This window comes from Bubalus kerabau, chromosome 1 (genome assembly GCF_029407905.1).
Source record: "Bubalus kerabau isolate K-KA32 ecotype Philippines breed swamp buffalo chromosome 1, PCC_UOA_SB_1v2, whole genome shotgun sequence".
Lineage (NCBI taxonomy): Eukaryota > Metazoa > Chordata > Mammalia > Artiodactyla > Bovidae > Bubalus > Bubalus kerabau.
The window spans coordinates 192918307-192935105 of record NC_073624.1 but is presented as its reverse complement, the minus strand read 5'-3'; the positions used below and the strand labels follow the sequence as shown (position 1 = coordinate 192935105).

The following is a 16799-nucleotide window of genomic DNA, read 5'->3' as shown; positions in this document are numbered from 1 at the left end:
CCAAGCATCCAGTATCGTGCATCGAACCTGGACTGGCAACTCATTTCATACATGATATTTTATATGTTTCAATGTGGTTTGTTTTTATAGAGAGGAAGACTATACTCCTAAATTTCTTGAAGATACTAATTTGTTACTAGATACAAACCAACATCAAAAATGTCTGAATGATTTAAACTCTGTCTCAGAAGATTCATTCCTGCTATTCCCTTCTAATAGCAGCAAAGCACTCATACACACACACACACACACACACACACACACACACACACACACACAAGTTAAACTACCGGATTCCTAGAATGCAGTAGGTATGACTTGAAAATCACGGAAACAGTAACATACTTGTAAACATGTCTAAGTTTCAGAATTGCAGAATCCTAGTCACTCTCATGTCACTGCAAACTATTAAAGTCAATGTTCCATCAGGACAGGAACAAGACATTCTAACTCAATTATTCCTCTCTCAAAAAAATTGTGCTATTTTCAGGAGAAAATGATAAATGAAGGAATTTCCTTAGACCAAAACCAATGTTCTCAAGTATTTTGTTCTTGGGATCCCTTTACCATCTTAAAATTTAATCAGGATCCCAAATATTTGTCATATGATAAGCTAAAAATTAGAAATTATTACAATTTTAACTGGTATATAAATAACAAACCTATTATATGTTAAGATGAATATTTAATGAACATAAATATATTTTCCAAACCAAATAAAAATCACAGAAAGTGCCAGAAAATAAAAGCTCTGCCCTCCCCATGCTGATACTTTATTGAAATCTATCAAACCAGACTTCAAGACTATTGAAAGACTTGTGTCATTTATTTACTCACTATGGACTTCTAAAATCCACTACTGGATACAATAGCCTTAAATTAAATTATAAACTGTACTTTTTATAAACTCACTCATTCAAGATACTATACAATGGGTTGGAAAAGGTGATATCTAACTTTTCTTGTTTCTTATAAAATATCCTGAAATTTAATAAAAATATTCATGAGAAAAAAGACAAGATCCCCTAATCTCTCCTCTTACATTTATTCCATAATGATAGTGTGGCTATAAAGAAAAATATTATATATATATTCACTGTATATACCTGTATTTGCATACATACATATGTATCATATTTGTATTGATCAGTATGAATATTTATATGTCAATACTTAAGAAAGTAGCACAATAAATCCTGTAAATGTTTTGAAATCCATTTGTCTTTTTACTATTCAAAAAATGAGCTTTAAAACTTAATAGAACTGGATATAGTGGGTAAAATAAAGTGCATTCTTTAGATTAACTTCACCTGTTTTTACTCTTTAAAATGTGGGTTCTAGAGAAGTTTTAATTGCATATGTGGATCATATTATATTTCTTTTCAACAGCAGTGATCTGTAGGACAGGAAAAGAAACCAAGTAATTAACTGAGTTTGAAAATTAAACCAGAGGAAAGATGGCATGTACATTTTAACTTTTTAAGACAGTAAATTTTAAGTTGAAGTTTATTAGTATTTTAGGAGAGTAGCTAAAGGAGAAAATTAAAATAAAAAATCTTTTTAGAATAAATTCAGATTGGTGATTAGAAACTCTCTGAAGATCTTGAAGCTTACTGCCTAATCATAGACAACTACAGGAAAAAAAAAAAAAACAAATCCTCACATCACAAACAGTGCTTCTTAATTTGTAAAAGCTTGATTGGATGTTTTGCTTATGTCTAAGAGACTGTCATTCGGGCCCAGGAGGGATTGAAGATAGGCAAGTGTTAATTCTGAAATGGTCACCTCTTAATCCCTTCATAAGTGACAGCCGTAGTTTCATTGTCTTCTTTTCAGAGTACATTGATGATTCGAACAGGTGCATCATGTCTTAGATAAAACTTTAGGAAATAAAAACTGAATGTATGCTGATCTTAAAATGTTTTCTTTAAACTTTTTATTATGGAGAATATCAAATCTACCCAGAGATAATCACCCAGTCCCAGTAATCATCAATACTTGGTTATTCAGTCCCTTCTTGCTCCATCGCCCTCCACACGGCCATCCACTTAGCACCACCCTCAATCTGATATTATTTGAATTCCAGACATCATACTAGTAAATCTATAAACACCTCAGTATATATTTCTGAAAACTAAGAACTTCTCTTAAAAAACATAATAGTCACAATACCATTTATCATACACAAAAAATAAATTAATAATTCCTCAGTAGCATTAAGTATTGTCAGTATAAAAAAATTAACTATAACATTTTCATGTTGATTAGCTAAATGCACATCAATAGTAGCTTTAAAACTTACAGTTTTATAATGTTCTCTAAAAGATTACCTTTTCATGTTTCAGTATATGAGCTTCTATCATCCCCTTACGTGCTGATTTCTGAGGAAATAAAAATATAAATGGTTATCTTACTACGGCTCTATGTTTATAATCTTCATTGGCGATGTTAATACTATTTTACAACACAATCTGTCCCTTAGAAATAAACTGAATTACATTATGATTATTAACCACTAGATGCCAGAATTGCTTCATGCAAATGAAATCAGCTTAGTCTTGATCTGTCAGGAAAAAAATGATAACATTCTAAATATCACAGTAAAGTACTAAATCAAGGTGTCTTTGCTTACACCTTGTAACAGAAGCATGTATTGAACCATGTATTTAAATATTTAACTTTCTTAACTGATCAGACTATGTTGCTGTTCAGTTGCTCAGTTGTGTCCAACTCTTTGTGACCCCATGGACTGTCCCTCACCATCTCTGGAAGTTTGCCCAAGTTCATGTTGATTGCCTCAGTGATGCCATCCAGCCATCTCAGCCTCTGAAAGTGAAAGTTGCTGAGTCGTGTCCAACTCTTTGCGACACCATGGACTATACTGTCCATGGTCTGACACCTACTTCAAAAAGATTGAGACAGAAGGAGAAGAGGGTGTCAGAGGATGAGATGGCTGGATGGCATCCTCCTTTTAAATTCACTTGGACATTTGTCTGTGATTTTAAAGTTCTCACTAATTCTTTCCAATCAACTAAAACCTTCAGAACAGTCTGCTGAAGGGCTCTAAGTGTACCAGACTTGGTTTCAGGGTGGTTGACATAGTGTCGTTCCAAAGCCAGTGACACACTCCTGTGAGAATTCTGCTTCAGTGTGAATCCAGATGGTCCCTGAGGTCCTAACAGCTTCAGCTTGGAGAAGGAGGCAAATGATTCATGTGTTACAATAGGCAAATATGGACATGCTTGAAACTGTTAAAGGATTTGGAGAAAACAGAGAATCTGTTTTGTACCTTTTGCCTGTAAACTATTTATGAAATTTCTGTTATTATTTTTTCAAAATCTACTATTGGAGTGCTTCATAGGGATTTCTAATCAGGTGATTCACAGGTGTATATATTGAAACATTATTCTTTAAATCAGAATAGTAATCCTATCAGACATTTTTAGCCAGAAATATTGTACATTGACCTACATTTCTGTATTCTTTCTTCCGATCTGGCTATATTTTAATATGCATTTATTATGTTTATTTGTCTTCAGTGATAAGTTTCTATACAAAGCTGTCACTTTTCACCCTGCTTATCCAAATAAATTTTTTTCTTAAATTATTCCTAGAATGTATTACTTTATTTTTTAATAAAAAACTTAGTCCTTGGTAGATATTTCCCAGAAAATTATCTACCCTAAAAATCATGTATCTTCAAAATTAAAGTGAGTATGAGAAAATTACTTCACTGACTTTGGGAAATAACAAATAAATAGCTAGAGGAATCTCAATAAATATGAAATTAAACTCATATAACAAACTTACCCAGTCCTTCTACTTGTTACAAATGAGGAAGAGGTGCAGACACGATGGAAAGAAGGAAAGAACACTCTTTTTCTTCTGTTTCAAAGTCATGGGGTGATTTCAACAATGTTTTAAATGCTTTCCCTGAGTCTACTTTTGTTTCCCCTCTGTTTTTTTCCCCATGAGACCTACAGTGGTCTTGAAAGACATAAATAAAAACCAAATCACCACTTAACACCTTCACTGTCACTCAGAATAAAAGAAATTCTTTTCAAATGTCTTCCAGGCTCAGAATATACACTGTCCAATATAGTAGAACTAGTTACCTGTATCTACTGAACATTGGAAATGTAGTTAGCTTGAACTGATATGTGCTCTAAGTGTAAGAAATATAATAGATTTGGAAAACAGAACTGGTTAAAAACTAATGTAAATTTTCACAGTAAAAATTTAATACTGATTACTTGTTGCCATGATAATATATTGTATATATTAAGTTGAATGAAATGTGTTATTAGAATTTCACTTTTAAAAATTGTAGCTACACGAAAAATTTAATTGTGTTTATAGCTCACATTATAATTCTACTGAACGACACTAGCTTAAGTAATTAGCAAGTCACCAACTCCCTTCCATTTTCAACTTATATTGATCTCTTTGCTGTTCTAAAATTTACCATGTCTATCTCAGGCCTTTGTGTTGACTATTCTGTCTTCCTGGACAGTCTTCTCTGGGATATACTTATAGTTGGTTTCCTCACTTTTGTTCTCTGCTAAACTTATCAGAAAGAACTTCTCTGATCAATACATTTAAAAAGGCCTCATCTGACACAGTGCACATCCACTATATTTTTTTCAAAATAATTATCACCTGGCATATTATATGTAGAGGGGTGTGTGTGTGTGCAATCTCTCCTTCAGTTCAATTCAGTTCAGCTGCTCAGTCGTGTCCGACTCTTTGTGACCCCATGAATTGCAGCACGCCAGGCCTCCCTGTCCATCACCATCTCCTGGAGCTCACTCACACTCACGTCCATCGAGTCGGTGATGCCATCTAGCCATCTCATCCTCTGTCTCTGTCATCCCCTTCTCCTCCTGCCCCCAATCCCTCCCAGCATCAGAGTCTTTTCCAATGAGTCAACTCTTCACATGAGGTGGCCAAGTAGAATATAATCCCCATGAATTCAAGGGCTTTGACTGTTTTGTTTGCTGTTTCTTTAGAATAGTGTCTAGCTTATTATAGACAATAAATAAATATTTGTTAAATAAAAAGTGGAATATCATTAAAAATAAGCAAGGTGATATTGAAGAGATTTTACTATGAAGGGTTAGAAAATGAGAACAAACATTTCCTGAGTGCCTAAATGAACTAGACACTGTGCTAAGTATTTACATATAATATCTTAATAAATCCCCACAGAAATGTACTTACATTCAGATGAGAAATCTGAAGCTCAGATAATTTAAATAACTTTCCCAAGGTCACTTAGCCAGTATGGAACATCATTTCCATTTTTTTCATTTTATTTCAGTATCTAAAAATGAATTTTCTGGCTCCCAGACTGAATTAGATGATCTTGTCAATACCCTTTGAGTACTCTACACTTTCCCTTCATATCAATTGTCATCACGGGAATTCATTTTGTATTGTGGTATTTAATGTCTGTCTTCTTCATGGCACTATAAACTTCGGATAGGTGGCAGTGAGTACCTTGTGACATTTCCGTGTCTAGAGCCTCCCACCTTGTCTAATGTTTAGTTTTGTACACATAGATATTGAATAAATGAAGCTCACTTTATCCCAAAATAGTGTAAAAGTTGATGAGTAATTTATCTGTGCCTGATGAGAATTAATGATTTTTTTAGATCAACTACATGAACCGCATCCTGTGGAAGGATGACCAGTTGGATATCCTGGTGTGTTGGTGCACTCTTTGTTCTTCACAATGGACCACAGGTAGGGGGACACTAAATATTATGAATTTCCTATTGAAATGTGCTGTCGAACATGGCAACCCCCTAGTCACATGGAGCTACTTAAATCAATATTAATAATAAATAAAATTGAAAATTCCTTTGCCCAACCATTTTAGCCAACTGCTCATTGGCATTTGGCTGCCTTATTGGACAGCACAGATAAAGAAAATTCCATTGTAAGAGAGTTCTATTGAACAGCACTGCTTTAGAAAGCTTAAAATGACCTTGGGAAGATGCAGTTTTAAATCAGAAGGGGCCTGTTTATTTGATTAGTTTTGTAGTCTAACATTAAACTTCGAGAAAGAGTTCGGTAATCTGTATTCCCAAGTGTTTCTGGGCAAGACCTAGACATGGAAAAGGAGCTTCGTTGTCCAGCAGATGAAACATTTAGTCAGACGTGCTCCTGCACAGCCAGTGACTGGTGTGGAAAGAACCACCCCTCAAAGGGCTCCAGGCAGGCCTACTGTTCCAAGGACGCTGCCAGCACCTTGCTGGATCCAGCCCTATGTCTAATGCCATTCAATACCATCCCTTTGCGTTTGATGTACTAAACAGAAGACTGAAATTGGAGAAGAGGAAAGGGCTTGGGATGCCAAATATACCTCAGGCTGTAGTTAGATTCACAATTTCTAGAGAGAAAGCTTTTAAATGTTCCCTTCTTCCAAATGTCAGTTCTCTTCAGGTGATTTCTTCATAATATAACTTTTAAGCCATTTTGGCCAATACAAGTTAACCTTTTTTGAGATTCTGTTGCTGGAGATTTAACCTCCCTAATTGGAGACGTAAAACATTTTCTGTCATTGTCTTAGTAAAGAAAATGCTTTATGGACACGAATAAACATTCTATTTTCTGTGGCTCAGACAGTAAAGCATCTGACTACAATGCGGTAGACTTGGGTTCAGTCCCTAGGTCGGGAAGATCTCCTGGAGAAGGAAATGGCAACCCACTCCAGTATTCTTGCCTAGAGAATCCCATGGACGAAGGAACCTGGTAGGCTACAGTCCATGGGGTCGTAAAGAGTCGGACACGACTGAGCGATTTCACTTTCACTTTAAATTCTGGGGTTGGGGGATAAGTATTTTCTTAGTTTCAATCTTCTGGGTGATGGCTCTGTTATTTGTTCACATTTCTCCATCATTTACCAATCCCTCTCAGCTAGTCTCTACCAAGACTGCAAATAAGTTCTAGCCATGAAACCAAAGCAGAGCTGAGGAGTGGACCACTAGGCAGCCTCACATGCCCCAACTATACAGGTGGAGAAGATGGAATGTTTATTGTCTTTGGGGATTAAGCTCCCACTCACTGTGACCTCCCCTAGCCTTTCAGGATAGGTATTTCTAGTCCCTCCAAGATGGCAACCCACTCCAGTGTTCTTGCCTGGAGAATCCCAGGGACGGGTGAGCCTGGTGGGCTGCCGTTTATGGGGTCGCACAGAGTCGGACATGACTGAAGTGACTTAGCAGCCAAGATTTTCTTAGGAGTGACAATGGTGCTTCTGTGCATGGCTGGGGAGTAGCTTTGAAAGTGGTGAAGGATGCAGGTAGGGAATGGCGAGTTGGTAAGGCTGGGTGGAGAGGTGCTAGGGTGGGACAGATGGTTTCCTGAGCAGTGAGCGGGATAAGGAGAGAGTAGACACGAAGTGGCAGCCGCGAGACTAAAGAGAAAAGGACCGAAAAATGCAAAGACCGGAGCTTGGGCGGACCTGGGCGGGGCAGAATGGGGAAGGGTCACGCCGGGACTTACCCGGCTGCGGGCCGGGGGAGACGAGTGGGGAGGGAGATGCGGGCGCTCACCCGGGGATCTGGGACCCGAGCTCAGCCGATGAGGTCAGTGGAGCCGACGCGCTGGGAGGGGGGCGACGGAGCCCCCGGACGCGGGTGTGTTGCGAGGCCGGCGGAGGGGCGGGACGGGACGGGAAATGGGACGGCGAACTAGGACCCGGGGAGGAGGCACGAGGGGGCGTTGGCGCTGAAAGCTGGAGGCGGCCCGACCGAGATCTTTTCCTTCCGGAGAGGAGGCCGGCTCTGGACCGAGGCGCGGGCGGGGGGCGTCCACGGGCGGGTAACGGGGAAAAACCGCGGCCCGCGCTTCCCCACGGCTGGCAGTGGTGGTGCTCGTGGCTCCTCCTCCGGGCCAGTCCGGAGCTTGGTGGCGGGGGGGTGGGGAGCGAGGGCGGGGGTTCGGGAAGGAGAGAGGAGGGAGGGACCAGGCGCGCCAGTGACAGGGTGGCAGCCTAGGAGCGGACGCGTTGCCGCCGCCGCCGCCGCTCCACCTCCTCGTCCTCCTGCAGCTCCTCTCGCTGCCGCCGCCGCCGCCTCCGCCGGGAGAAGTTTCACTCCCGACCCTCGCTCTGAACCCGGACCCAGAGCGGAGCGGGGAGCTCAGCGGGCAGCTGCAACGCGCCGCCGGCTAGGCGCCGGGAGCGCTCCGACCTCGATCAGGAGTCGGAGCCTGGGCAGCCGGCAGCGGCCGGGGCTGGGGGCGTGGAGGCGGAGGAGGGGTGGGTGTGAACCAAGACCCGCGCGCAGCGCCGCGGCCACTCAGCCAGCGTCCGCGCCCCGGGCAGCCGCGATGGCCGTGCGCTCCCGTCGCCCGTGGATGAGCGTGGCACTGGGGCTGGTGCTGGGCTTCACCGCTGCGTCCTGGCTCATCGCCCCCAGAGTGGCCGAGCTGAGCGAGAGGAAGAGACGCGGTTCCAGCCTTTGCTCCTACTACGGCCGCTCGGCCGCTGGCCCCGGCGCACAGCAGCCGCTCCCTGAGCCTCATGCTCGGCAGTGGCCAGGGCAGTCGCCGCCCCCAGCGCGCCAGGAGCTCCGGGGGCCGCAGCTGCCTGAAGCAGCGCCCGGGGTAACCAGTTTTCGGAGCAGCCCTTGGCAGCAGCCACCTCCGCTGCAGCAGCGGCGGCGAGGACGCGAGCCCGAAGGCGCGACGGGGCTCCCCGGAGCCCCGGTGGCTGAAGGGGAACCAGAGGAAGAGGATGGGGGCGCGGCTGGGCACCGGAGAAGCGGCCAGCCGGGGAGTAGCCACAACGGCAGCGGGGACGGGGGCGCCGCTGCCTCTAGCTCGCGACCCCGCGATTTCCTGTACGTGGGGGTGATGACCGCGCAGAAGTACCTGGGCAGCCGCGCGCTGGCAGCGCAGCGGACTTGGGCGCGCTTCATTCCCGGCCGCGTGGAGTTCTTTTCCAGCCAGCAGCCCCCCAACGCTGGAGTTGGCCAGCCCCCGCCACCCCTGCCTGTCATCGCGCTGCCTGGGGTGGACGACTCCTACCCTCCCCAGAAAAAGTCCTTCATGATGATCAAGTACATGCACGACCACTACCTGGACAAGTATGAGTGGTTCATGCGCGCCGACGACGATGTCTACATTAAAGGTGACCTCCCAGCGCCGGCTGTCCCGCCTCCCCGCCTCCTTTCTCTGCAGCCAGCCCCAATCCCTGCCCAGCCCCGATCCCTGCCCAGCCCCTGTCTTGCTTCTCTGCCTGCACGTGCTCCGGCTCCTGCAGCCCCCAGCCGGTCGCCCCCACCTCTCGCCTCCGCCCACCATTCCAACTCCGCTCCTCCTCCTCTGCTGCGGGTCTGGACCCTCCTCAGACCTGCCTGGCTTTTTTTTTTTTTTTTTTTTTTCCGCCTTCCTCACTCTTGCTGCTCTGGTTTCCGCCCATCGCTTGCTGCTACTCCTTACCGCGTAGGAAGGTGAGGAAAGGGACCTCAGGGTTAAACCTGAGGCTATTCCCATTCTACCTGCCAGGTGGTGGTAGTTTCCCACGTTGGCCCAGAGGGGCGTGTCCTCCGTGGAGAAAAGGATGGAGGATTCCGCGAGAGCCAGACGGGCAATCGGTGATCTTCGCTATTCCCCTGCCCTTTTGTTTTAACTAAATCTAGCTTAGTTTCGGGACTGGTGAGAACGAGGAACCATCCTTGTTGTCCCAAACCCTTTCCTGTGCGTTTCCTTCCCTTTCGCACCACCCGCCGCGCAGTGGGAGTCCTTGGGCACCCCAACCACTCCAGCGGGCAGCTCCTTTAGCCACCACAGTGGAGCAGCAAGCCTTTCCCTACCCCTTGGCAACAGCTCAGTAAACCCCAGAGGAGATGACTGTATTGACAGGAATTAGTGGTGGGGGGAAAGGGACGCTGCATGCGAATTATCCAGACCCTAGGAGCTCCAGCCCGTACCAGCACTCACTAGTGTGGATCCCTTCCAGTCCGTCTCGGTGGTTGCGGCGTTAAACAGAGGCTGGATGTCCTTCCCCAAACCACGCGCAGCCCTGGCACGACAAAACTTTGTCAGTTTTAAAAGAGGCGCCGTCCTTCACCCTGAGTGTGAGTGGCTCTGGCCAGAGATTGCTAAACTCAGCGAAAGGATGTTCCTTAGAGCAGGAGGAAAGCTTTCCAGCCCTGTTCTTCGCAGAGAGGTACACAAAGGAAGTAGCAGGCTTGTATTGAAGAAGGTGTTTCTTTCCACATTTCCTAGCTTCTTGGTCAAAGAGGGGCAGCCCTTACTCAGTTTACCCCACTCTACTTGCAGCCTCATTGTTTTCTCCTGATTCAGGTAGCACCATTTACATAATTCTTTCAGCAAACAAATAACAGACACATTTTGGCACAAGGACTGAATGTAGAGTTAATAACTAGAGATTTTTTGGGTTTCGGTTGAGAAGAATGCAATCTTTAGGGCTGGTTGGCAGATAAAATATTGATAATTAGATATGAAAATAAAGAACTGAAAAATTTGATACAAAAATTTAAAAGAAATTGCATTCCTGGTGAACCTACTGTCTCATATATCTACGGTATATGTAGATATCTTTATCTATAATTGATAGATCCACTATCTTACAGTCCCCGTGTCTTTTGTGCCTCATTAAAATCACAAAGGTTTCCTGGCAGAAGTTTGCCACACTCTGCAATTTCCAAAATGCATTAACACCATCCATATCGTATCTTTTAATGAAAGACTGCCCTTCAGAACACTGAAACGCCATATTCTTTCCATTTCTATTAAGAATGAAATGCATTTTGTATCAAGAACCCAATAATAGCTAAAACTCATTGAGCTCCAAGGGGGCGTGGCATAGGATCAAGATAATGACTGCAGATTCTGTGCTCATCAAAAATCATAGTAGAAATGCTGATTGGGAAAATAAAGATGGCAACTACTTATTCCAGTGTATCACTTTGTAGAGTTCCTAATGCTTTGGAACTGTTTTAGCTACAGAACCTTATTTTAAGATTGTTTTTCTTGATGAGCTTATAAACTTACAAACCAATTGTATATATAAATTTTAACAAATGTTAATTTTTTTCCAAAAGGGTGCTTTCCAAAGTTCCAAAGTGTTATATTTTAAGACAAGTTTGATATTCTCAGTCTCTCCCAGACTCTCTTTCTCTCTCTCTCTCTCTCTCTATATATATATATGTACGTATGTATGAACATACGTACACACAAACATCTACATCTTTTGGGTTGTTTATGGCTTGAGTTTAATTAAGGATGAAGCAGTAAACTAAATTATCAGGAAAAAATAATTACTGGGTGTCAATGATCTTCCTATCAGTGCTAAATATTGATATTTAATATTATGTTTCTGGGAATTTTATCACTACTTCATACATGTTAAAAAGCCTGTCTTTATTCTCAGAATTATTTAAGCTTTAAAAAAATCCAATGACTGTTACACTTACTAAGGTTTTTCATTGACTAGAAGGTTGATACAATCTAATTTTAATTTAATACTTATGAATTAGTATTTTTTAAATAATGAAATATTCAAAGAGGTTTTTCTTCTTTTCAATTGTATGAGACTTGTCAAGAGTTTATGCACAATATTGGGAGCTCTTTCTCTTACTTGGTGTGTTATAAATGATTATGAAATTAGGAAAAGGAGAGATTGTTATTTTTTTTTTCTTTGTAGGTGATAAGTTGGAAGAGTTTCTTAGATCACTGAATAGCAGCAAGCCCCTCTACCTGGGCCAGACTGGCCTGGGGAATATTGAAGAACTCGGAAAGCTGGGGCTGGAGCCTGGGGAGAACTTCTGCATGGGAGGACCTGGCATGATCTTCAGCCGCGAGGTTCTCAGGAGGATGGTGCCACATATCGGTGAATGCCTCAGAGAAATGTACACGACTCATGAGGACGTGGAAGTAGGCAGATGTGTTCGACGTTTCGGCGGGACTCAGTGTGTCTGGTCTTATGAGGTAAGACTTGAGCTGTGATGAAAATGTTCCCGTTTTACAGGTAGGTGACAGTTTACAGTCTGGGTCAGTGATTCTATTTATTTATTCTCTCCGTGTCTTTGTGTCTGCTTGAAATTGATAGCAACAGTCAGTGATGGACACAAGGGCTATTGTGGGAGAGGCTGTCTTAGAGCTAAGGTGTGTCTAAGGTTTTCTTATTAGTGTGACCCATAACTTTAAGCAGCATCTTACATGTATAGTCATATCTCTTGAAGAGGCTATTTCCTGTTTATTTGCTTTATTGGTGTTTAAATACATTTCCTGTCTCTAACAAGAGGACTGATTTTATGCTCTTGGGCCATAGCTTTAGCATTTGGTCCTTTGTTGTCATTTTGGTTAGGTATGTGATTGCGTCTCTTTGTTTGCAAATAATTTAACTCTGAAGTTTCTTGGAAGATGCTTATATGGAAATTTAACATGCAGTTTTTAAAGCATAGAAAAAGTTAACTTATAATGTTATATCACTTTTAATAGATTTATTCACAGCATTTTAAAAGGCATGACTATCTGGTAAAACAGTTCTGAAGGTGATAACTGCTTAATATTATGGCTGGTTCTTTAAAATTTTTTGTCTTCCTTTATTCCATTTTTCTCAGTAGCAGCCATTATTTAAATCATCTGAGTTTATGAACTGTTGTTTCATTGTAGTAATTAGTTTTACAAAATAATCTGAGGTTTTTTTTTCCTTCAGAAATTGGTTTTGACATGAAAAGCAGTTGTATTTAAAACAGTTTTCCTGAAAGTTAATCTGAGTAAAAATTACTTAACACTTAAATAACATATTGCAATTTTCAGTATACTTTGGTTTTCAAGTGGTTGGAGTTAAATATGTTTTAGCTACCCAGTGCACACCTCTGTGAATTATAACTTAATTCATGTAGGTATCTTTTCAAATTTTTCACGCTTTCTTAGTACAGAAGAAACATTTTATGAAAACATGTTCCCTGTGAAGTCATTATACCTCAAGATTACACAGTTCCATTCTTCTTTTAGAAGTGTAATCCTACTTTCCTTAATTTAGCTTTTTTTTTTTAATGATTCAGGATATCTACACTATAGAAAGTATTTCTTATATTTATTACAGAGAGTAAATATTAGTAACAACTAGTTACTTGGAATATGCACTATGCAAATTGAAAATTAGTATATACCTCATTACTTTTATTGATAGAAATAGTAATTTTCTTTTAAAAACTGACTACTTTTATAATAAAGATATAAGTAAGTACATTATAGTTGAAAAATAGGTAATTTGGAATAAATTTAATGAAAAAGATTTGTCTCCATTTAATATAAAACTAGCTGGAAGGTAAGAATGAATATTTAACATGAAAATCTCAGGTGATTTTTGTTTACATAAAAATATCATTTTGTAGATGTTGGCTCTGTATGGATGAGTAAAAAATCATCCATATTTTAAATAAAAGATGGAAAATTATTGTGTTTTATCTGATACTGTATTGCCTTAATATCACATAGACAGTTTTAAAAAACCTTTTGTTTCATGTCCTTCCATTTAAGTTTTCATTGATTCTGCTATGAAGGTGCAGTCCTCACAAAGCAGTCTACTCATTCATGATGCAAGACAGTAAAATATGCTCAGGTGACATACATGCTTAAGAATTGACTTAATATTTTATTTATAATATAGGTATTTGTTTGCTTAAAAGGGAATTATCATAGATCTGTAACTTCTCTATTGGAATAAGTGGGATCTTAGGTACTTTCATTAAATAAGAGAAGAGACAGAGGGGATGCCAAGCCTTGTAGGGTGTAACTTCATGACCACCATATTTACATTAACATTTGGTAATACATTTGAATTGTAGACTGACAATTGTCCATCACTAAGTTCAGAATCTATTAAAAAAAAATAATTTCTACATTTTTTCCTAGCTTTACAAAGCATTATTTTCTAAAGAAATATTGTTTCAGAATGTTGACTGGATGTTTTGCTAAGCAATTGTATAGAATTTACTATATTTTCGGATTTCAGTCTTTAAAGGAGCAGTTTAAACAACATTTATTTTAGAGCTGGCATTGATTTAATCCTAACTCTGACCCTAACCCAAACCACAACTCTGTCTTATTTAAAGGAATGATGGAAACTTTCATTACCAAGGAATGTATTAAACAGTATCTATTAATAAATTTAATAATTATAAGTATACAATTAAGTTATATCTAAGTGTTTTAACATTAGGGTGTGTTCTACATTTAATAGATACCTGAGTAGGTGGACTGGGACACTGCCAAATTAGGGCTTTCCAGTTTGGATTTTAGATTACTTGAAATGTCCAACTATGCTACTGTTCACATTATACTAAAAAAATTAATTTGTTCCATTCTGGGTTGGCATTCACATAAAGGTGAGATTTCACATCCAGTCATAGAATAAACTATGAAATTGCTCCATAATTTTGTTTCCATATTTATTTTAAAAGAACCATCTGCAAAAAAAATTTTCTTAAAATTTTGAATTTTCTTTGCTGAACTTTTGATGGATTTCAGAATTTTGTTTGACCTTTCCTCCTCATGAAAGTTCTTGTGAAGTTTAGAGGACTGTTAGAGAAACATGTTCAAACTTTCTGAGTCCGAATAAATTAAACATGATGGAATGTTATCTTTTTTATAATGTTTATTTACTTTTGGCTATGCTGAGCCTTTTTGCTGTGTGGGCTTTCCTCTAGTTTTGGGGAGTGGGGGCTACTCTCCAGTTGTAGTGCACAGGCTTCTCGTTGTGGTAGCTTTTATCGTTGCAAAGCATGGGCTGTCGGGTGCTTAGACTTCAGTAGTTGAGGATCTTGGGCTCCAGAGCACAGGTTCAGTAGTTGTGGTGCTCAGGCTTAGTTGCTCTGTGGCTTGTGGCATCATCCCTGATCAGGGATCACACCTGTGTCTCCTGCATTGGCAGGTGGACTCCTCACCACTGAGCCACTAGGGAAGCCTGAATATTTTTAAAATGATAAACAGGCTTGCAATCTTGTAGGAAGAGAACTGAGACAAAATATTAAAATTATAGATTGTATACAATGTGGAGAAAGCAATGGCACCCCACTCCAGTACTCTTGCCTGGAAAATCCCATGGACGGAGGAGCCTGGTAGGCTGCAGTCCGTGGAGTCACTAAGAGTCGGACACGACTGAGCGACTTCACTTTCACTTCTCACTTTCACGCATTGGAGAAGGAAATGGCAGCCCACTCCAGTGTTCTTGCCTGGAGAATCCCAGGGACGGGCAGCCTGGTGGGCTGCCGACTATGGGGTCGCACAGAGTCGGACACGACTCAAGTGACTTAGCAGCAGTAGCAGCAGTATAGCATGTAGCTATTCTTGACTATAAATTACATTTTTTGAAACCCTAGAAATCTTCTTTACTGCTAGATTGTAAAGAATACCTAGAAGTATTCTTTACTGCTAGATTGAAGTCTACTTTCTCTGTATTATATATACAGTTAAGCATAATATTGGCAAGGGAGAGGAGAGAAAAGAAGTCGGGGGGAGGCGGGGAGAGACGGAGGTATAAACTTGAATTTGGATTTGAGTCACTAGTGTACCGCTCCTTAGTTTCATCGTCTTTTTAAATTACTTCTCTGAGTCTTGTTTAAGTCAGTTAAAAGTAGATATTGTAATGGTGTCTGCCTCATAGATTTTCTAGAAGATTAAGTGACTTGATGACATGATCCATGTATAGTTCTATATAGTTTTGACAGTACATATATATCTTGCACATAGTAAATTGTCAATAGATGTTATTGTCATAACGCTGAATAGATCATATAGTATATTACATATAACACAATTCATCAATTTTATTCATTTAATAATTATTAGTCATAAGTGATTCAATTATATCAGAAAAGTCAGACTGGAAATAAATGAAATTTTTTTCATTGAAGAATTCAAGGTTGAGGTTTCTTTTTGTCAAAGAACAAGAATCCAGTATGTTTCTATACTATTTTAGAATTATAAAGAATCCAATATTAGTAAAACATAAAACATGGAAGACTTTAAGACACACACCACAAATATTTGCTTCAGTCTTTGAACGTCATATTAAATAATCTTAAGGAGATGGTGGAAAATATTATTTAACAAGTGATATTTAATATATGTATTTAAGGAATCCCATACAGACTAGACTCTATCTACATTATAAAAAAAAATGACTGTGTGGCTTTATAGGTTAACCTCATTTTCTGAGTTTCATTGGAATTTTCAGTAGGAAAGGAAGTCAGTATCTCATCCTGCAGTCAGTTCACAGGACCCACCCAGGAACTTACGTCTCAAGGCAACTAGAACCCCATCCTGGGGTTTCCCAGGTATTTCAGGAACTGATATATAGCTTCAGTTCTTCCTTACCATCTGGTCCTGGTGGTCTGGGAAAATGTCTTATTTGTTGGTCCTTTGATCTGTTTCTTCCTCTGTCATCTCTACCTACTTTTTCTTTCTTCTGTCATTAATGATAAATAAAATAAATTACAATTGCATTTTGATATGCACTGCTCCTCATCAGGTTTTCAGTAAATTAAAGTGTTCATGACAGGCCAACCTTGATATTCCAAGACATCACTCGTAGGGCCCAGGAACGGCTAGCCTTCTTCTGAATAGAGAGGCCTTTGGTTGCTGATGGATCTTAGACTGGTTCTCTCTATACTTGAGACCATTGGAGAGTCAGAATTGAGATTCTTACTTTCCCACCTGGAGTTAGAAACATCTAGTTTTCAAGAACATGTGGCAGATGTTCATAATCAACGGATTTCATGAGTTGCCGTTATACTTATTTATACCTCAAATTG

The 16799-nt window shown here is 40.5% G+C and overlaps 1 protein-coding gene and 1 long non-coding RNA gene across 2 annotated transcripts in view; one reads left to right on the top strand and one right to left on the bottom strand.

Moving 5' to 3' along the window:
- Positions 1 to 558: 558 nt before the first annotated feature.
- On the bottom strand, positions 559 to 4535 carry LOC129628811 (uncharacterized). The gene is made up of 3 exons (XR_008702910.1): positions 3811 to 4535; positions 2331 to 2381; positions 559 to 1880 (listed from the first exon to the last, which is right to left on the bottom strand). It is a non-coding gene; the product is annotated as an uncharacterized LOC129628811 (long non-coding RNA).
- Positions 4536 to 7955: 3420 nt separating this feature from the next.
- Positions 7956 to 16799, top strand: part of CHSY3 (chondroitin sulfate synthase 3) — a 291006-nt gene continuing 282162 nt past the window's right edge. The window contains exons 1-2 of the mRNA XM_055548340.1: positions 7956 to 9139; positions 11681 to 11964. Coding sequence (XP_055404315.1) covers positions 8338 to 9139; positions 11681 to 11964 — 1086 coding nt within the window. The 5' untranslated portion in view covers positions 7956 to 8337. The remainder of the gene's footprint in view (positions 9140 to 11680; positions 11965 to 16799) is intronic.